The sequence below is a fragment of the Oncorhynchus tshawytscha genome, linkage group LG19 (assembly GCF_018296145.1).
Source record: "Oncorhynchus tshawytscha isolate Ot180627B linkage group LG19, Otsh_v2.0, whole genome shotgun sequence".
NCBI classification, from domain to species: Eukaryota; Metazoa; Chordata; class Actinopteri; order Salmoniformes; family Salmonidae; genus Oncorhynchus; species Oncorhynchus tshawytscha.
The window spans coordinates 18,841,934-18,858,192 of NC_056447.1; the positions used below are offsets into that span (position 1 = coordinate 18,841,934).

A 16,259-nucleotide genomic window follows, 5' to 3' on the forward strand; every position below is an offset into this window, starting at 1 on the left:
AATGTCAGGAATTAGCTGTGGTAATGACATGAAGCCTGGAAGGGAGCGAAAAAGACGAGGGGAAATAGGGAGGCAGGACCGACCGGTCAACACGTAATGAGGGAGGGGGATTCGAGGGGACGGCGCACCGAAAAGGAAAAGAAAGCCAGCCTTGGTAAGGGGAAAAAGGAAATCACAAAGAAAAACAGAGGTCGGGGATAGTCATTGCCTCTTTACAGAGGGACAAACACACAAAGGTACAAAACCTTATCAGCCCTCTTCTAATGATTTGTTGTGAAATAACCCTATAATGAAGATTAAACAAATATTGTTTATAGGGCACTATTCAAGTAATACATTTGATAATATAAATTACTATTTATATTAGGTACTAACTATAAATAGGCTAACTATACAATTTTTTTAAACTTGTAATGCCATTTGGCAACATATGTTGATATATTTCGTTCATAATGATTTTTCGTTCGATATCAATGGTCATTTAGTTTTAGCAAACGAAAATCGATTGTGCTATTCATCTTTAAGGAAACCATAATAAATTGAGCACTGGTAGAGTGGACTCTGAACAACTGGAGCGTCAGTACTGAATGAAATGGGTAATAGCGAGAGCCCTCCAGTGGATCATGTAGAAAATGACTTAAATTAAGGGCTCAATTGTACAATACTGTCCTTTTGTTTCGTGACATCAAGTCAATAACCCTCTATGAGTGATAATGTGTGATTTAATAATCAGTTTATGACGTTATAATAGCAATCAGGCATGAATGAGGCCCACATCCTTGTATTTATTAATTAAAAATAACTTTAATTATTTCATAACATTTTCAAATCAGGTTTAAGGCAAAACTAGTGGTGTTTGACAATTACATATCAATTTGTTTTAGGCCTCCTTTGCCTTCTCCAAGGTATGATTTTCTGATCATTTCCCTTACACCCATTCCAATCCATAGTTCACTCGGTCTCAGTGGTATATTTCCTCAATAGTAACCCAGTGGTCTATGACACCTCCTCCATACAGACTACATAAAGCCCATCACAAAACTACAGGATGTTATTTTGCTTTCATTTGAAGGAGGGAAAATGGAAGCAACAGTTACTCTTAAAAAGTACACCGTATAAATTAACTTAAGCCTCCTGTTAACATAGAAGTTGTACTCAATAGAAATATGTGGAATGTTTAAACGGTACAAAATGGAATGGTCTTTTGGCCCACCCAGCAACATCCTCAGTGGAGTCTTTCAGGTTTGTGGGTGGAGCCATTCTATCCCAACTCTAGGAATGGAAATGGACTGTGCTATACAGTACATCAATGTACACTATAAAGGCCGACAGCTTTACAAAAGTAAGCTCTCAGGGGCGACAGAGAGACACTCGCGAATGATAAGACCTCAAAGGAGAACAACGTTCCTTGATGGGTCTGTGTCTTTGGGGCTGCGACAATATGAATGTTTTTGGTCCGATTGCTAAACCCCAACAGCCCCCAAAGTCATTCATGTTCAGTCCAAATATTGCAAGGAGTGTTCGGTCCTTGCCCAGTATGTCTCCATAAGCTTGTGGACACACAATCCCCTTCTTCATGCTATCCACAGGGAGTTTGGGGCCTTAGACAAAGTGTTTTGTTCTCAACCTCTTTTGAACATGCTCCCTCTCATGGAGTCCCGTCCCGAGGCATCATTTCTTGGACAGGAATTTCATCTTATTTCCTGAAAATAAAAACAAGCAACAGAACCGGATCAAAATAACTTTGGCGTGAGTGACAACCTTTTCAAACATGGAGGAATGTAGTTTCACGAATGCAACACCTGTTATTCAGAGTGACTTGGTATATGGTGTATGTAGGTACTTGAGTGGATAGGATGTATGGGAGAGGATTTGGGCCTTACCTAGACCCTTGAGGAACTTGTTGACCCCACGCTGTTCACTCCCTGGGAGAGAGTCCAGGTAATCTTGTGACCTCACCTCAAACAAACCTGGACAGACAGGTAATTATGCAAAATTGTCATAATTATGCATTTCAGACAGGCATACAGACTCCAAAAGCAGACGTATCTTATGGGAGTGCTCACAACCAGGCACTAACAAGATTCAAACGCTCTACTACCCATCCCCACACCTCTTAGACCCTGCCTGCGCTGCTCCCTCTCTGCCACAAACCCAGCGAACATCTGGGTCTCCATGAAGACCTCCAGGAACCTCTTCAGACTCTTGGAAGTGACAGCCTTGCGGAAGGCCTCGCGCTGAAAGCAGGACAGGGTGGGCGAGGAGGGGGCTCCAGACTCGTCCTCTCGATCCCCCCCGCCCATGAAGAGAGGGTAGTGGCCCACCATCTCCACGAAGAAACGTACAAAGGTCTCCGACACCACCGTGCTGAGGGAGCTCGAGTCTGGAGAGAGACAGATTCAACATGCTTAAACATGGCGTTCATGAGTAGGCATTTGGTAATTAACATATATCAACAGTCACATAGACCTTCGTCAAGCCTGTATTAGTCACAACATGACTTTTCTGCGAGAGGTGTTAATATAGTAGCACTGACTCACCGGTGGGCATCTCACTGGCCAGTTCCTTCCTCTTGTCCAGAATGTGTTCCAGAGCAGCCTGCAACTTGTGAGGCAGAATGGAGTCCTCGTCATCCAGCTGGAGTGGAAAGACCGAGGTGTGAGAGGAAATGACGACCGTGTGCCATGAGCAGAGAGCTGTATCTACATCTATGGGTGTAGCCAATTATGTAAGAGACATACAGTATGTTCTTTGTCTGTTGCTATGGATACCGTTGTTAGGGATGTATACCTGTCTGAGGAAGCGGCTGTTGCCGAGATCAACCACCAGGACCTGAGGAGAGAGCCGGATGTCATTTCCGCACAGTGTGGCAGCCTCAGCTCTTTCTCAGAGTAGACCCACAGAGATCATTGTTTATTTAGGAAAGGGATGAGGTTAGGGGTTCACACACACACACACACAGTGGACTGGGCTCAGGGGCCTGGTCTCACCTCCTCGATGGGCAGCTCTTTGAGGCTGGGCAGAGAGCTGGATAGCAGACCCACGATGAAGGGGGTGGGGGTACATACTATGTCCAGCATGGAAGGGGGCAGCACAGGGATGTAGGTGTGCTGCCAGGTGAACGGGTAGAGTAGAGCCACCATCGCATGGCAGCACTGAGACAGAGTACTGCAGAGAGAGGGGCGAGAGGGAGGGAGAGAATAGGATGTCAACTGACAGAATAGAACAAGTTGTTAACATTAATTCAAAACCTAACGGCAAAAATATGACTGTAGTGGTAGCCTACAAATAGCCACGTAATATAAGTCAGCGTGCTTTGTACTGTATTCAATGCAGTTCTATATTCCACCACAAGGTGGTAGTAGCAGATTCTTCAGCTATTATCAAGACTTGCTTTAGAACATAAAACTGAACATTGCACTTTGTAAAGCATGGCTTTTTGAGAACTTTTTCATGAATCTTTAGGGGGCGTGATTTAACACTACAATATATATTGCGTGAGTGAATTAACTAACCCAGCGCTGTTAACTTAATGCCTCCAATGTGCGTGTCTGGTTCATTTAATTAAGTCAAAAACAAAACTCAGTGATTGTGAGGCCAAGTTTCCAATCATTTCAATGCAACAGTAGAACAATGTCACAGTGGAACAACAATCTATTGTGGATTCACAAGCTTTTCCTGCTGGGTTTTCAGAAGCATTTAATGATGCAGAGTTTACACAGGTAGCACAATTCAGATCTTTTCCACAAATTAGGCTTTTGACCAATCAGATCAACTAAAGATCAGAATTGAGCTGCCTGTGTTAACAGCACCTAAGTGACAGGGAAATGCACATCCAAGAAAGACTATAAAGCATTTCCAGGGTCTATCTCAAGGCATCCGTCAATAGCAAGTGAGTAGTGGATGCTAGTGCGTCAAATCGGTTGCACACGGCAGTCTTAACGCTTTCACTTCTACACCAACCCTGTATCTGGCTTCCATGACATATTTCCAGAGAGAAATGATTGTTCCCTAGACGACTGTATAAAACAACAGCATTCCTTCCTTAACACTCTTTCTCTGTCTATTCCAGGAGCCGTCTGTCTGTCTGGTGTGTCTGTCACATCCTGTTCCCTCTCCTCTGCCTTTCACCTGATCTCAAGTCGGTTTACTCATACAGAATAACAACAAAAAGGTAGCTAGATAAGTACTAAGTTGTACTGATCCATAGCTGACATTATGTACTCAAAATACTTTGGTGACTGAAAGCGTGAGGCTTAATTGAGGATGGGCAGGAGGACGCAGCGCAGTGGTGCCCTGCAGTGTTTGTCCGTCGTTTAAACTGTTTTTGTTGCTTTGTCTGTAGTAGTGTATTAGTGTTTTATGTTGCATCGGATTACTGATTAGGCTACGGTAGAGCAACATGATGTGCATACAGTGGATTATTCTCCTACTTTGATTCATTTTGCTGGTACCTGAAACAGCATGCGAACTTCTGAGAAAGTCGGTGGGCACCACACATCTGCTATAGCTCTTTTACAATGTAATACCGCACGTTCGGGAGAATGGATCAAAGGGGACATACCTGCAGAGATGGTGAGACAAAAACCCGGTGAAGGAGGAAAAGGAGGTGTGCGGCAGAGGTTGAGGAGGAACAAAACAACTACCCTGCTCAGTATCTATATGAATACAGGGAGGCCTGTGTGATGGCCTCTGAAACTTGGCTGTCGGCGGCGGTGCCCGACTGAAGTCACCCCTGACGGATTCACCGTCACTAATATGGGCAGAGAAGCTAGTGGTAAGGAGCACGGAGGCGGAGTCTGTTCTGATAAATGATAGAAAACTACAATTGTCAAGGGAAGAAAATATGCACTCCTGATAGAGAGCTACTGTCATTGTCACTGCACCCCTTCTTCCTCCCCTGTAAATTCCACCCAGCTTTTTATATCTATCCAAGAGCAAACAGTGTCATTGCAGCAGACAAAATTTCAAACCTCACTCAAGAGCTTGATGCGATTTCCCCTGATGCGCCCAATTCATCATGGGGGATTTCAATAGCTGCACTTTCAACACACCGAGTACTTTCACCCAGTATGTGACTTGTCTAACAAGGGGAAATCAGATCATTGATTTGTTTTACGGCTCGGTCGCGAAAATTTATTCATCCTTGGCCAGACCTCCAGTGGGTGGATCAGATCATAACACTTTTCTACGAGCAACTTATAGACAGTTAGTCAAAAGGCGGCAGGTGGTGGAAAAACAGAACACAGGTGTGGGACAACGACAGTAGTGATCAACTGCAGGGATGCTTTGACTATCTCATTTAGTGGATTTGAAGAATCATCCGCTGACCTGAACGAGTTGACTAACGTAATATCTGACTATATTGAATTGTGTTTATTTGGCGATCCCCCCAAAAAACATGTAAGATATTTCTTAGCGTGCCACGGGTGACCAAATAATTGAAAGTGGTGCTTAACAAGAAGAAACAAGTGTTTTCCTCCGGGAATCCACTCGAAGAGGTAGAGAGAGAGGTGAATGAAGAGATTAAAAAGGCAAGATGCCAGTACAAGGATAAGGTGCAACAGATAATGTTACAGGGAGACTCTGCCCGGTTGGGCAAACGCCCCTTTCACAGCGAGGCAATGTATCGATCCCTGCCTGGATGAGAGGGTGTGCCCTCAACAGCCAATGAACTGAAGTTCTTCACTCGCTTTGCAACAGGGGGCGCCCTCGCTCCCCTGGCCTGTCTGGAGGAGGATGTCAACAGAGAGCGGGATTGTCATCGATGAGGAAGTCGTACAACGAGCATTCAAAAGCACTGGAGCCAGAAAGAGCCAGGGGCCTGATAATGTAAGTGGTTGTGTCTTGAAACACTACCACTCAGCTGAGTGGTATCTTCTGCTCTATTTCAGCAGTTCCTGGATACATTGGAAATTCCGTCACTATTGAAAAAATGTATTGTTGTACCTGTTCCAAAAACCTCCCATCCATCTGCATCAAATGACTAGACCTGTCGCTCTTACCTCTCTTGATTAAATCTATTGAAAAGATCATCAAGGCATACATAAACCACCACCAGACACCTTCTTGACCCCCTCCAATTTGCAGTACTATACATACTGTATACAGACAGCTACCGGAGCCGGTTCCCAGGGCGCCACCTGATCAAATATGCCGACGATACTGCTTTGGTCAGTCTTCTTGAAGGGGATGAAACCGAGCACTGACCGTCTGAACGATTTTACTGTCTGGTCGGAGTCATCCATGTAATATTAAATACATCAAAAACAAAAGGACATGGTGATTGACTTTTGAAGGAACACTACCATGCACACACCATCACTGATATAAGGTGAGCCCATTGAAATAGTGGAGGAGTACAAATACCTTGGGCTAGTCATTGACAACAAGCTGTCCTGGGATCAGTGTACTGATGCTATTTTGAAGGCCAACAGACTATTTCCTACGGAAACTGCACTTTAATGTTGATCTAACCATCATGGTTCTCTTTTATAAATCATTGAGAGCATTCTGTCCTACTGCTTGACCTGCTGGATTGGGAATATCAAGGTGGCACAGAAAAATAAGTTGGGCAAGATAGTCAGGACTTGTGGAAAAATCATGGGTCAGCAACAGCAAGAACTGTCATCTCTCTACCTGGGCAGATCCCTCCAGAAGGTAAATATAATAGCGGTGGACACTTCCCATCCACTCCACCCTGAATTCCAGCTCCTTCCTTCTGGCCACAGGTACAGACTACCAAAGGCAAAAAATATATATTTTTTTTAACAAAATGGGGCCAAGTACTCTTTTATTCCAAATGCAATTCTGCAACTTAAAATGTTGGACTAATTATACTTAGCACATGCACTATGAAACTGCACTTACCCTGCCTATTTGCTTGTAAATATCTTTGCTATTTGACATTTTTAGATGTGATATGTTTTATGTCTGCTGCAAGATGAATTGCCTCTGAGGACATTAACGTTTTCTGAATCTGACACTGAGCAACACACATAGCCATTAGCCAGTCCATAAACAACCTCTAACCTTAGCCCCTAGTTACTAGACTAGGCCGAATAGAGGCTAGGGCTTGTTTTGGGACGTGGCCACTTGAGCTAGGAATTTCTAGGGACCTCACATGATACGATATTATCATGATACTTAGGTGCCGATACAATACGTATGGAGGTTCTCACGATTCTATATGTATTGCGATTCAGTACTGCAGTTTTATTTTGATGTTCCAAACATATTGCTCTGTATAAGTCTGCAGTAGAGAGACAAAAGAGAACATGAGGAAATTAGTTTTGATCAGTCATGGGGAGGGGATGCTGAAAAAACCTTGGAGAACAAGCTATAGGATGAAAAATAGCTGCGTTTTGCCGCAGGTACAGAAGACTAGCGCTAGCTGACGCTAACTAGCAACAACAAAAACACCTATGACAAATTGATACTTGGAGTCAAAGTAACTGTATAGATCCCCCATCACCAGTGGCCATAGAGCACACAGTAGTGTCCCACCTGAGTTTGTCAGCGGTGAAGAGGACCCTGCGCTCCAGCAGCAGAGAGGCGAAGACTCTGAGGAGCAGACGCAGCGACAGAGAGGAGAACAGACACTCAAAGTCCACATGCTCCAGACGAGAGTCAGACGGACGACACAGCTCTATCACCTGAGAAAGATGGAGAACGAGAGAGAGAGGGGGAGAGAGTGAGAAAGAGATGTATTTACATAAACACACAACACACAGGCTACTAACGTCACAAAACACACTTGCATACAGCACAGTGTACACACATTCAAAGTTTATAACGCACAAGATAAACACCTCAAGTCAATGACATTTTCAGTAAAGCCGAAGGCCACCTCCTATGGCCAGTGGTGGAATCGACTCTAGCCACCCCTACTCTGTAAAGTTATTCCCCCTCACCTCAGTGCCTGAGCCAGGCAGGAAGTTCTTCACAGTGATGGTTCTCCCCGGGGCGGGGAATGGAGCCTCCATGATGCCCCTCATGAAGGGCTGCACCAGGGCTGGAGAGATGGCCCTCCTCTTTTCTACCTCATCCAGGATCTAGGGGGAAGACGGCACACACATTCACAATGGAATAGGAAGTACACTATACCCTAAAGCACATTAACTTACGCAATTAAATATGGTATAGAAAGTACACTTAACAGTTCACTAAACTGAAGCTTATGCACTACAATACAAGTAATGCTAGGACACAGCCCTTAGCCGTGGTATATTGACCATATACCACAAACCCCAGAGGTGCCTTATTGCTATTATGAACTGGTTACCAATGTAATTAGAGCAGTAAAAATACATGTTGTGTCATACCCATGGTATATGGTCTGATATACCACAACTTTCAGCCAATCAGCATTCAGGGCTCGACCCACCCAGTTTATAATATATTGTCTACACTCAAATATACGCAAGCAGCACGGGCAACTGCACACTCACATAACATAAGTGCATGTAGGCTGACACACATAAATCAGTGGCTCATTACAGGGGAGCCTATGCCAATATTCCACTGTGGTAACCACATCAGCTGGGGTTCACATGTGTCTTTGTGTACTGTGGCCAGGGCTGCAGCTTGAAAAGCTGCGGTGGGAAAGTGACAAACAGGGAGAGGGAGGGGCTCTGTGGGTACATGTGGGCTCCAGTTCCTCTCACTGTGGTTGGCCATACTCCCATTCTCCATATTTAACTGCGCAAGTTAATGTGGCCATACTGAACTGAAGGCCGGGAGTTTGGCCTGAACATGTGACCTGACCAGGAAAAACTCCAGGCAATATGTGTATAGTATACTGTACCTTAGAGAAGAGGTCGAAACAGCCCAGCCGGCTGACGATGCAGTAGACTTCTGGCAGCCTCCGGCTTTTACCACTGGGCTGTGGACCCAGAGCAGGACAGTGCAGGGAATGATAGGGCCCTCCAGTTTGAATTCATATCAACACAGGGATTTCCAATCACTATCATCACTCGGTGACACACATATGGAAGTGGATGTGGTGAAAATAACAAAAGTAGCCATTTGAGTAGCTTACCAGTAAACGACGGCAGTATCCGAACCGTCTGCTCCCGTCCTCACCAGTCAGGACGAAGGAGAAAGTTTCACTGGAAAATAAGATAATTCACACAGGTTGGAAACTATTCATATGTAGGAGCAATAAAACTGTTAAGAAATTGAGTGAGTTGTGTGTTGAAAATAGAGCACTCAAACTCCTGTCTGTATTTCACAAAACATCCTCAGATTAGCCAGCCAACTTTGAAAAACGTACCTATTATTTACTTATTTGACATTTGAAAAAAAAATGGGTCACTGTCTGTGCACCATTTTAAAGTAATCTTATCTTATCAACTTTAAGAACGTCGAGGATGGTTCGATGTGTCGACAACTTATTGATCCTGTTTTAAGGAAAAATCCAACCACCCTGGTCATTTCTTGATATCAGTAAAAACCAATTACCCTCTACTTTGTTCTCCAGTCCTCCCCTCAGGGCAGACTTACTCTGCATAACCCACACAAAGACAGCTCCAGTCTGTCTGACAGGTGTGCATTGACCAACCCTGGCTCTCTGACAGGAACCGTGTCAGCCAGCTCAACGTCTCTGCCCTGCATGTGTGTGTAATGGGGCTCTGACTGCATCCCAAATAGCACCTTGTTTCCTATATAGTGCACTATTTTTAACCAGAGCCCATTCAAACCTGGTCAAAAGTTGTGCACCAAATAGGGATAAGGATCCCATTTGGGATGCTGCCTCGGTCTACTTGAGCTAACATTCCAAAAGCCGGTACCCATAAAACATTTAGTAAAGGGTAATTATTACCCGTCTCCCACCAGAAACAGTCACTTTTGGAAACAAAGTAGTGCTTGTGAGATTGACCTGGTCTTGGTACTATTGGGCAATGTGTGTCAGGAAGAAGTGACAGGTTGTTTCATTATATTTAAAGCACTTTATTAACAGCTCACTAGCCTCCCATTCTTCATTTGTCAACACCTATGTGGGGTGGATGTGTGTGAGAGCAGGCTGACCTGGGGAAGTTGTCAACGGGGGCCCAGTCCTTAGCGTCAGGAAAACAGAACTGAGGAATGACCTTCAGTTGGTCTTCTGTTTCCCGCATGAACTTGAAGCTCCTCTCCAGCTGACACAGAGAATAAACAGGTTAGCTTCAATGCTATGGTCCCAGTCAACGGTTGATGCCTACTCATTCAAGGGTTTCTTTAATTTTAACTGTTTTCTACATTGTAGACATCAAAACTATAAAACTATATAACTACCAACTATAAAACTATAAATCACACACACAAAATCATGTAGTAACCCCAAGAAAGTGTTAAAATCAAAATATATTTGAGATTCTTCAGTAGCCACCCAAGGAAAGGAAGGCCTAGAGTTACCTCTGCTGCAAGGGATAAGTTCATTAGAGTTACCAGCCTCAGAAATTGCAGCCCAAATAAACGCTTTACAGAGTTCAAGTAACAGACACATCTCAACATCCGCTACTACCGAATATAAAATATACACTGCTCAAAAAAATAAAGGGAACACTAAAATAACACATCCTAGATCTGAATGAATGAAATATTCTTATTAAATACTTTTTTCTTTACATAGTTCAATGTGCTGACAACAAAATCACACAAAAATTATCAATGGAAATCAAATTTATCAACCCATGGAGGTCTGGATTTGGAGTCACACAAAATTAAAGTGGAGAACCACACTACAGGCTGATTCAACTTTGATGTAATGTCATTAAAACAAGTCAAAATGAGGCTCAGTAGTGTGTGTGGCCTCCACGTGCCTGTATGACCTCCCTACAACGCCTGGGCATGCTCCTGATGAGGTGGGGGATGGTCTCATGAGGGATCTCCTCCCAGACCTGGACTAAAGCATCCGCCAACTCCTGGACAGTCTGTGATGCAATGTGGCGTTGGTGGATGGAGCGAGACATGATGTCCCAGATGTGCTCAATTGGATTCAGGTCTGGAGAACGGGCGGGCCAGTCCATAGCTTCAATGCGTTCCTCTTGCAGGAACTGATGACACACTCCAGCCACATGAGGTCTAGCATTGTCTTGCCATAGGAGGAACCCAGGGCCAACCGCACCAGCATATGGTCTCACAAGGGGTCTGAGGATCTCATCTCGGTACCTAATGGCAGTCAGGCTACCTCTGGCGAGCACATGGAGGGCTGTGCGGCCCCCCAAAGAAATGCCACCCCACACCATGACTGACCCACCTCCAAACCGGTCATGCTGGAGGATGTTGCAGGCAGCAGAACGTTCTCCACGGCGTCTCCAGACTGTCACATGTGCTCAGTGTGAACCTGCTTTCATCTGTGAAGAGCACAGGGCGCCAGTGGCGAATTTGCCAATCTTGGTGTTCTCTGGCAAATGCCAAATGTCCTGCACGGTGTTGGGCTGTAAGCACAACCCCCACCTGTGGACGTTGGGCCCTCATACCACCCTCATGGAGTCTATTTCTGACCGTGTGAGCAGACACATGCACATTTGTGGCCTGCTGGAGGTCATTTTGCAGGGCTCTGGCAGTGCTCCTCCTTGCACAAAGGCGGAGGTAGCGGTCTTGCTGCTGGGTTGTTGCCCTCCTACGGCCTCCTCCACGTCTCCTGATGTACTGGCCTGTATCCTGGTAGCGCTCTGGACACTACGCTGACAGACACAGCAAACCTTCTTGCCACATCTCGCATTGATGTGCCATCCTGGATGAGCTGCACTACCTGAGCCACTTGTGTGGGTTGTGGACTCCGTCTCATGCTACCACTAGAGTGAAAGCACCGCCAGCTTTCAAAAGTGACCAAATTATCAGCCAGGAAGCATAGGAACTGAGAAGTGGTCTGTGGTCCCCAACTGCAGAACCACTCCTTTATTGGGGGTGTCTTGCTAAATGCCTATAATTTCCACCTGTTGTCTATTCCATTTGTACAACAGCATGCCAAATTTATTGTCAATCAGTGTTGCTTCCTAAGTGGACAGTTTGATTTCACAGAAGTGTGAATTGACTTGGAGTTACATTGTGTCGTTTAAGCGTTCCCTTTAGTTTTTTGAGCAGTGTATTTTGATTTGTTTAACACTGTCACGACTTCCGCCGAAGTTGGTCCCTCTCCTTGTTCGGGCGGCGTTCGGCGGTCGACGTCACCGACCTTCTAGCCATCGCCGATCCACTTTTCATTTTCCATTGGTTTTGTCTTGTCTTGTATCACACCTGGTTCCAATTTCATGTGTATTTAACGCTCTGTCTCCCCCCATGTCCTTGGCCGTAATTGTTTGTTGTAGTGCTTGTGCACGGTATGCTGGGATTTACCGGATTTTGTTTGACCCATTTATTGTATTGTTCTGTTGACAGTGGTTTATGGTTATTCAACACAACCGTTGTAAATCAGTTTCCGCTCTCCTGTGCCTGACTTCTCTGCCGCCAGTAGCATCGCATTACAGAATTTACGGACCAATACTATGGAGTCAGCAGGAGCAGATACCCCAGGTATAGGGGTGGAGGAGCGCGTCTGGGAGCACGCAGCAATATGCCAACATCTTGGCACCTCGTTGTCCAGGCAATGGACCGCTGGGAGAGACAGGGAGTTTTTCCAGTGCCTCCACCAGCACAACCGGGGTCTCCACTGAGCGCCCCTCTTCATCCTGGTCCAAGTGGGATTCGTCTCTCCCTGGACCAGGAATACGATAGGAAGGCTGCGAACTGCCAGGGGTTCCTTCTACAACTGGACCTATACCTGGCCACCATCCACCCGGCTCCGTCAGGGTCATGCGAGGGTGTCCGCCCTCGTCTCGTGCCTCACCGGGAAAGCCCTGGAGTGGGCCAATGTCGTGTGGAGAGAGGGAGATGTGGCGTTGCACCAGTTTGAGGAGTTCATCTGGTGGTTCCATCCCCCTGCACCCCCTCTCCGATACCTATGGAGCTGGGAGGCGCAGTGCGCAGGGAGACCGGAGGGGGTTCCAGCTTGTGCACCATCTGTGGACGCAGAGGTCACACTGCCGGTCGGTGCCGGGTTGGGTCCTCTGGGGATTGAGGCAGCAGGCAGAGCGCTCTGGCGTCACCCCAGGTGAGCTGGCACCATTCTCACGCAGAGCCCTCTGTTGCTCATACGTTTGTCTATGTCTCTTTTCCCCGCATACCCAGCTCATCGATTCAGGTGCGGCTGGGAACTATATAGATCGCCCATAGTTTAGGGATCCCCATTTGTTCCCGTGACTGTGCCCTTCCCCGTTCACACCTTAGATAGTCGACCATTAGGGTCAGGTTTGATCAGGGAGTCCACCGCTCCTCTGGGCATGGTGACGCAGGGGGGGCACAAGGAGAGAATTAGTCTTCCTTATTGACTCTCCTGTGTTTCCCGTGGTGCTAGGCCTACCCTGGTTAGTCACGACCCCACTGTTTCTTGGCCACAGAGGGCTCTCACGGGGTGGTTGCAGGAGTGCTCGGGGAGGTGTTTAGAGGTTTCCGTTGGTGCTACTACGGTGGAAAGTCCAGACCAGGTCTCCCACCATGCGCATCCCCCCTGAATATGCCGATTTGACTCTTGCCTTCTCTAAAAAGAAGGTGACTCAATTACCACCCCATCGACGGGGCGATTGTGCGATAATTCTCCTGGTAGACGCTGCACTTCCCAGGAGTCACGCGTTTCTCCTCTCACAGGCTGAGATGGAAGCTATGGAAACGTATGTCTCCGAATCCCTGCGTCAGGGGTACATTCGGTCCTCCACTTCACCAGTCTCCTCGAGTTTCTTATTTGTGAAGCAGGAGGAAGGTCTGTGCCCATGTATTGACTATCGTGGTCTGAGTCAGATCACTGAGGTATAGTTACCCGCTACCACTCATAGCCACAGCGATTGAGTCAATGCACGGGGCGCGCTTCTTCACCAAACTAGATCCCAGGAGCGCTTACAACCTGGTGCGTATCCGAGAGGGAGACGAGTGGAAGATGGCTTTCAGTACCACCTCAGGGCACTATGAGTACCTCGTCATGCCGTACGGGTTGATGAATGTGCAATCAGTCTTCCAAGCCTTTGTCGACAAGATTTTCAGGGACCTGCATGGGCAGGGTGTAGTGGTGTATATTGATGACATTCTGATATACTCCGCTACACGCGCTGAGCATGTGTCCCTGGTTCGCAGGGTGCTTGGTCACCTGTTGGGGCATGACCTGTACGTCAAGGCTGAGAAATGCTTGTTTTTCCAGCAATCTGTCTCCTTCATAGGGTATCGCATTTCCACCTCAGGGGTGGAGATGGAAAGGGTCCGCATTTCAGCCGTGCGTAATTGGTCGACTCCCACCACGGTAAAGGAGGTGCAGCGGTTCTTAGAGTTTGCCAACTACTACCGAAGGTTTAGGTCAGGTAGCGGCTCCCATTACCTCACTGCTGAAGGGGGGCCCGGTACGTTTGCAGTGGTCGGCTGAGGCGGACAGGGCTGAGTCACCTGAGGGCTCTGTTGATCTCGGCTCCCGTGCTGGCCCATCCGGATCCCTCTTTGGCGTTCATAGTATAGGTGGACGCGTCCGAGGCTGGGATAGGAGCCGTGCTCTCTCAGCGCTCGGGTACGCCACCGAAGCTCCGCCCCTGTGCCTTCTCGAAGAAGCTCAGCCCAGCGGAGCGAAACTATGACGTGGGGGACCGGGAGCTGTTGGCTGTCGTCAAGGCCTTGAAGGAGTGGAGACATTGGCTTGAGGGGGATAGACACCCTTTTCTCATCTGGACTGACCACCACAATCTGGAGTACATCCGGGCAGCGAGGAGACTGAACCCTCGCCAGGCAAAGTGGGCCATGTTTTTCACCCGTTTTGTGTTTACCCTTTCGAACAGACCAGGCTCCCAGAACGTAAAGGCAGACGAATTGTCCTGGCTGTATGACACAGAGGAGCGGCCCATGGATCCCACTCCCATACTCCCCGCCTCCTGCCTGGTGGCGCCGGTAGTGTGGGAGCTGGACATGGACATAGAGCAGGCGTTACATTACGTGAAGAGCCCGGTCCCGTCCAGTGTCCCGCTGGGCGTCTGTATGTCCCGTCTGTTGTCCATGACCGGTTGATCTATTGGGCCCACACGTCACCCTCCTCTGGTCATCCTGGGACCGGTCGGACAGTGCGCTGTTTGAGCGGGAGGTACTGGTGGCCTACCTTGGCTAAGGACGTGAGGGTTTGTGTTTCCTCCTGCTCGGTGTGAGCCCAGTGTAAGGCTCCTAGGCACCTGCCCAGAGGTAAGCTACACCCCTTACCTGTTCCACAGCTGCCTTGGTTGCACCTGTTGGTGGATTTTCTGACTGATCTTCTACTCTCACAGGGTAACACCGCGATCCGGGTCATTGTGGATCGTTTCTCTAAGTCCTGTCGTCTCCTCCCTCTGCCCGGTCTCCCTACGGCCCTACCTACTGTGGAGGCCTTGTTTACACGTCTTCCGGCACTACGGGGTGCCTGAGGATATCTTGTCTGATTGGGGTCCCCAGTTCACGTCTAGGGTCTGGAAGGCGTTCATGGAACATCTCGGGGTCTCGATCAGCCTTACTTCAGGGTTTCACCCCGAGAGTAATGGGCAGGTGGAGAGCGTGAACCAGGATGTGGGTAGGTTTCTGCAGTCCTATTGCCAGGACCGGCCGGGGGAGTGGGCTGCATTTGTGACCTGGGCCGAGATGGCACAGAACTCGCTCCGCCACTCCTCCACTAACCTCTCTCCCTTTCAGTGCGTACTGGTGTACCAGCTGGTTCTGGTGCTTTGGCAGAGTCAGACCGAGGTTCCTGCGGTGGACGACTGGTTCAGGCGCGCGGATCAGACATGGGAAGCCATCCGTGTCCACCTTCAGCAGGCCGTGAAGTGCCAAAAGAAGAATGCGGATTGAGCAGTGAGACCCCGGTGTTCGCACCGGGGGACCGGGTCTGGCTCTCGTCCCGAAACCTGCCCCTCCGCCTGCCCAGAAGCTGGGTCCGCGGTTTGTGGGGCCATTTAAAGATGACGATACAACAATAAAGAGAAAAAACGTATGTTTTTGTCATTGTATTATCTAAACCAGATCTATTGTGTTATATTCTCCTACATTCAATTCACATTTACACAAACTTCAGTGTTCTTTCAAATGGTACCAAGAATATGCATATCCTTGGTTCTGGTCCAGGCAGTTAGATTTGGGTATGTTTTCAGGCGGAAATTGAAAAAAGTGGTGGGGGGGGGGGTAGCTGTAAGAGGTTATTAATGTCCTGAGGAGAGTGAACGAGGTTTGTTATCGGTTACAGCTTC

At 47.5% G+C, this 16,259-nt stretch overlaps 1 protein-coding gene across 1 annotated transcript in view; it reads right to left on the bottom strand.

Moving 5' to 3' along the window:
• Nucleotides 1-765: 765 nt before the first annotated feature.
• The window catches only part of LOC112218166 (DENN domain-containing protein 2A), a 40,949-nt gene continuing 25,455 nt past the window's right edge, over nucleotides 766-16,259 (bottom strand). The window contains exons 10-20 of the mRNA XM_024378747.2: nucleotides 10,030-10,139; nucleotides 9,041-9,110; nucleotides 8,807-8,884; nucleotides 7,914-8,054; nucleotides 7,507-7,655; nucleotides 2,991-3,168; nucleotides 2,791-2,832; nucleotides 2,541-2,637; nucleotides 2,114-2,383; nucleotides 1,884-1,970; nucleotides 766-1,703 (exon numbers count right to left, since the gene is read on the bottom strand). Of these exons, the coding sequence (XP_024234515.1) occupies nucleotides 1,672-1,703; nucleotides 1,884-1,970; nucleotides 2,114-2,383; nucleotides 2,541-2,637; nucleotides 2,791-2,832; nucleotides 2,991-3,168; nucleotides 7,507-7,655; nucleotides 7,914-8,054; nucleotides 8,807-8,884; nucleotides 9,041-9,110; nucleotides 10,030-10,139 (1,254 nt within the window). The 3' untranslated portion in view covers nucleotides 766-1,671. The remainder of the gene's footprint in view (nucleotides 1,704-1,883; nucleotides 1,971-2,113; nucleotides 2,384-2,540; nucleotides 2,638-2,790; nucleotides 2,833-2,990; nucleotides 3,169-7,506; nucleotides 7,656-7,913; nucleotides 8,055-8,806; nucleotides 8,885-9,040; nucleotides 9,111-10,029; nucleotides 10,140-16,259) is intronic.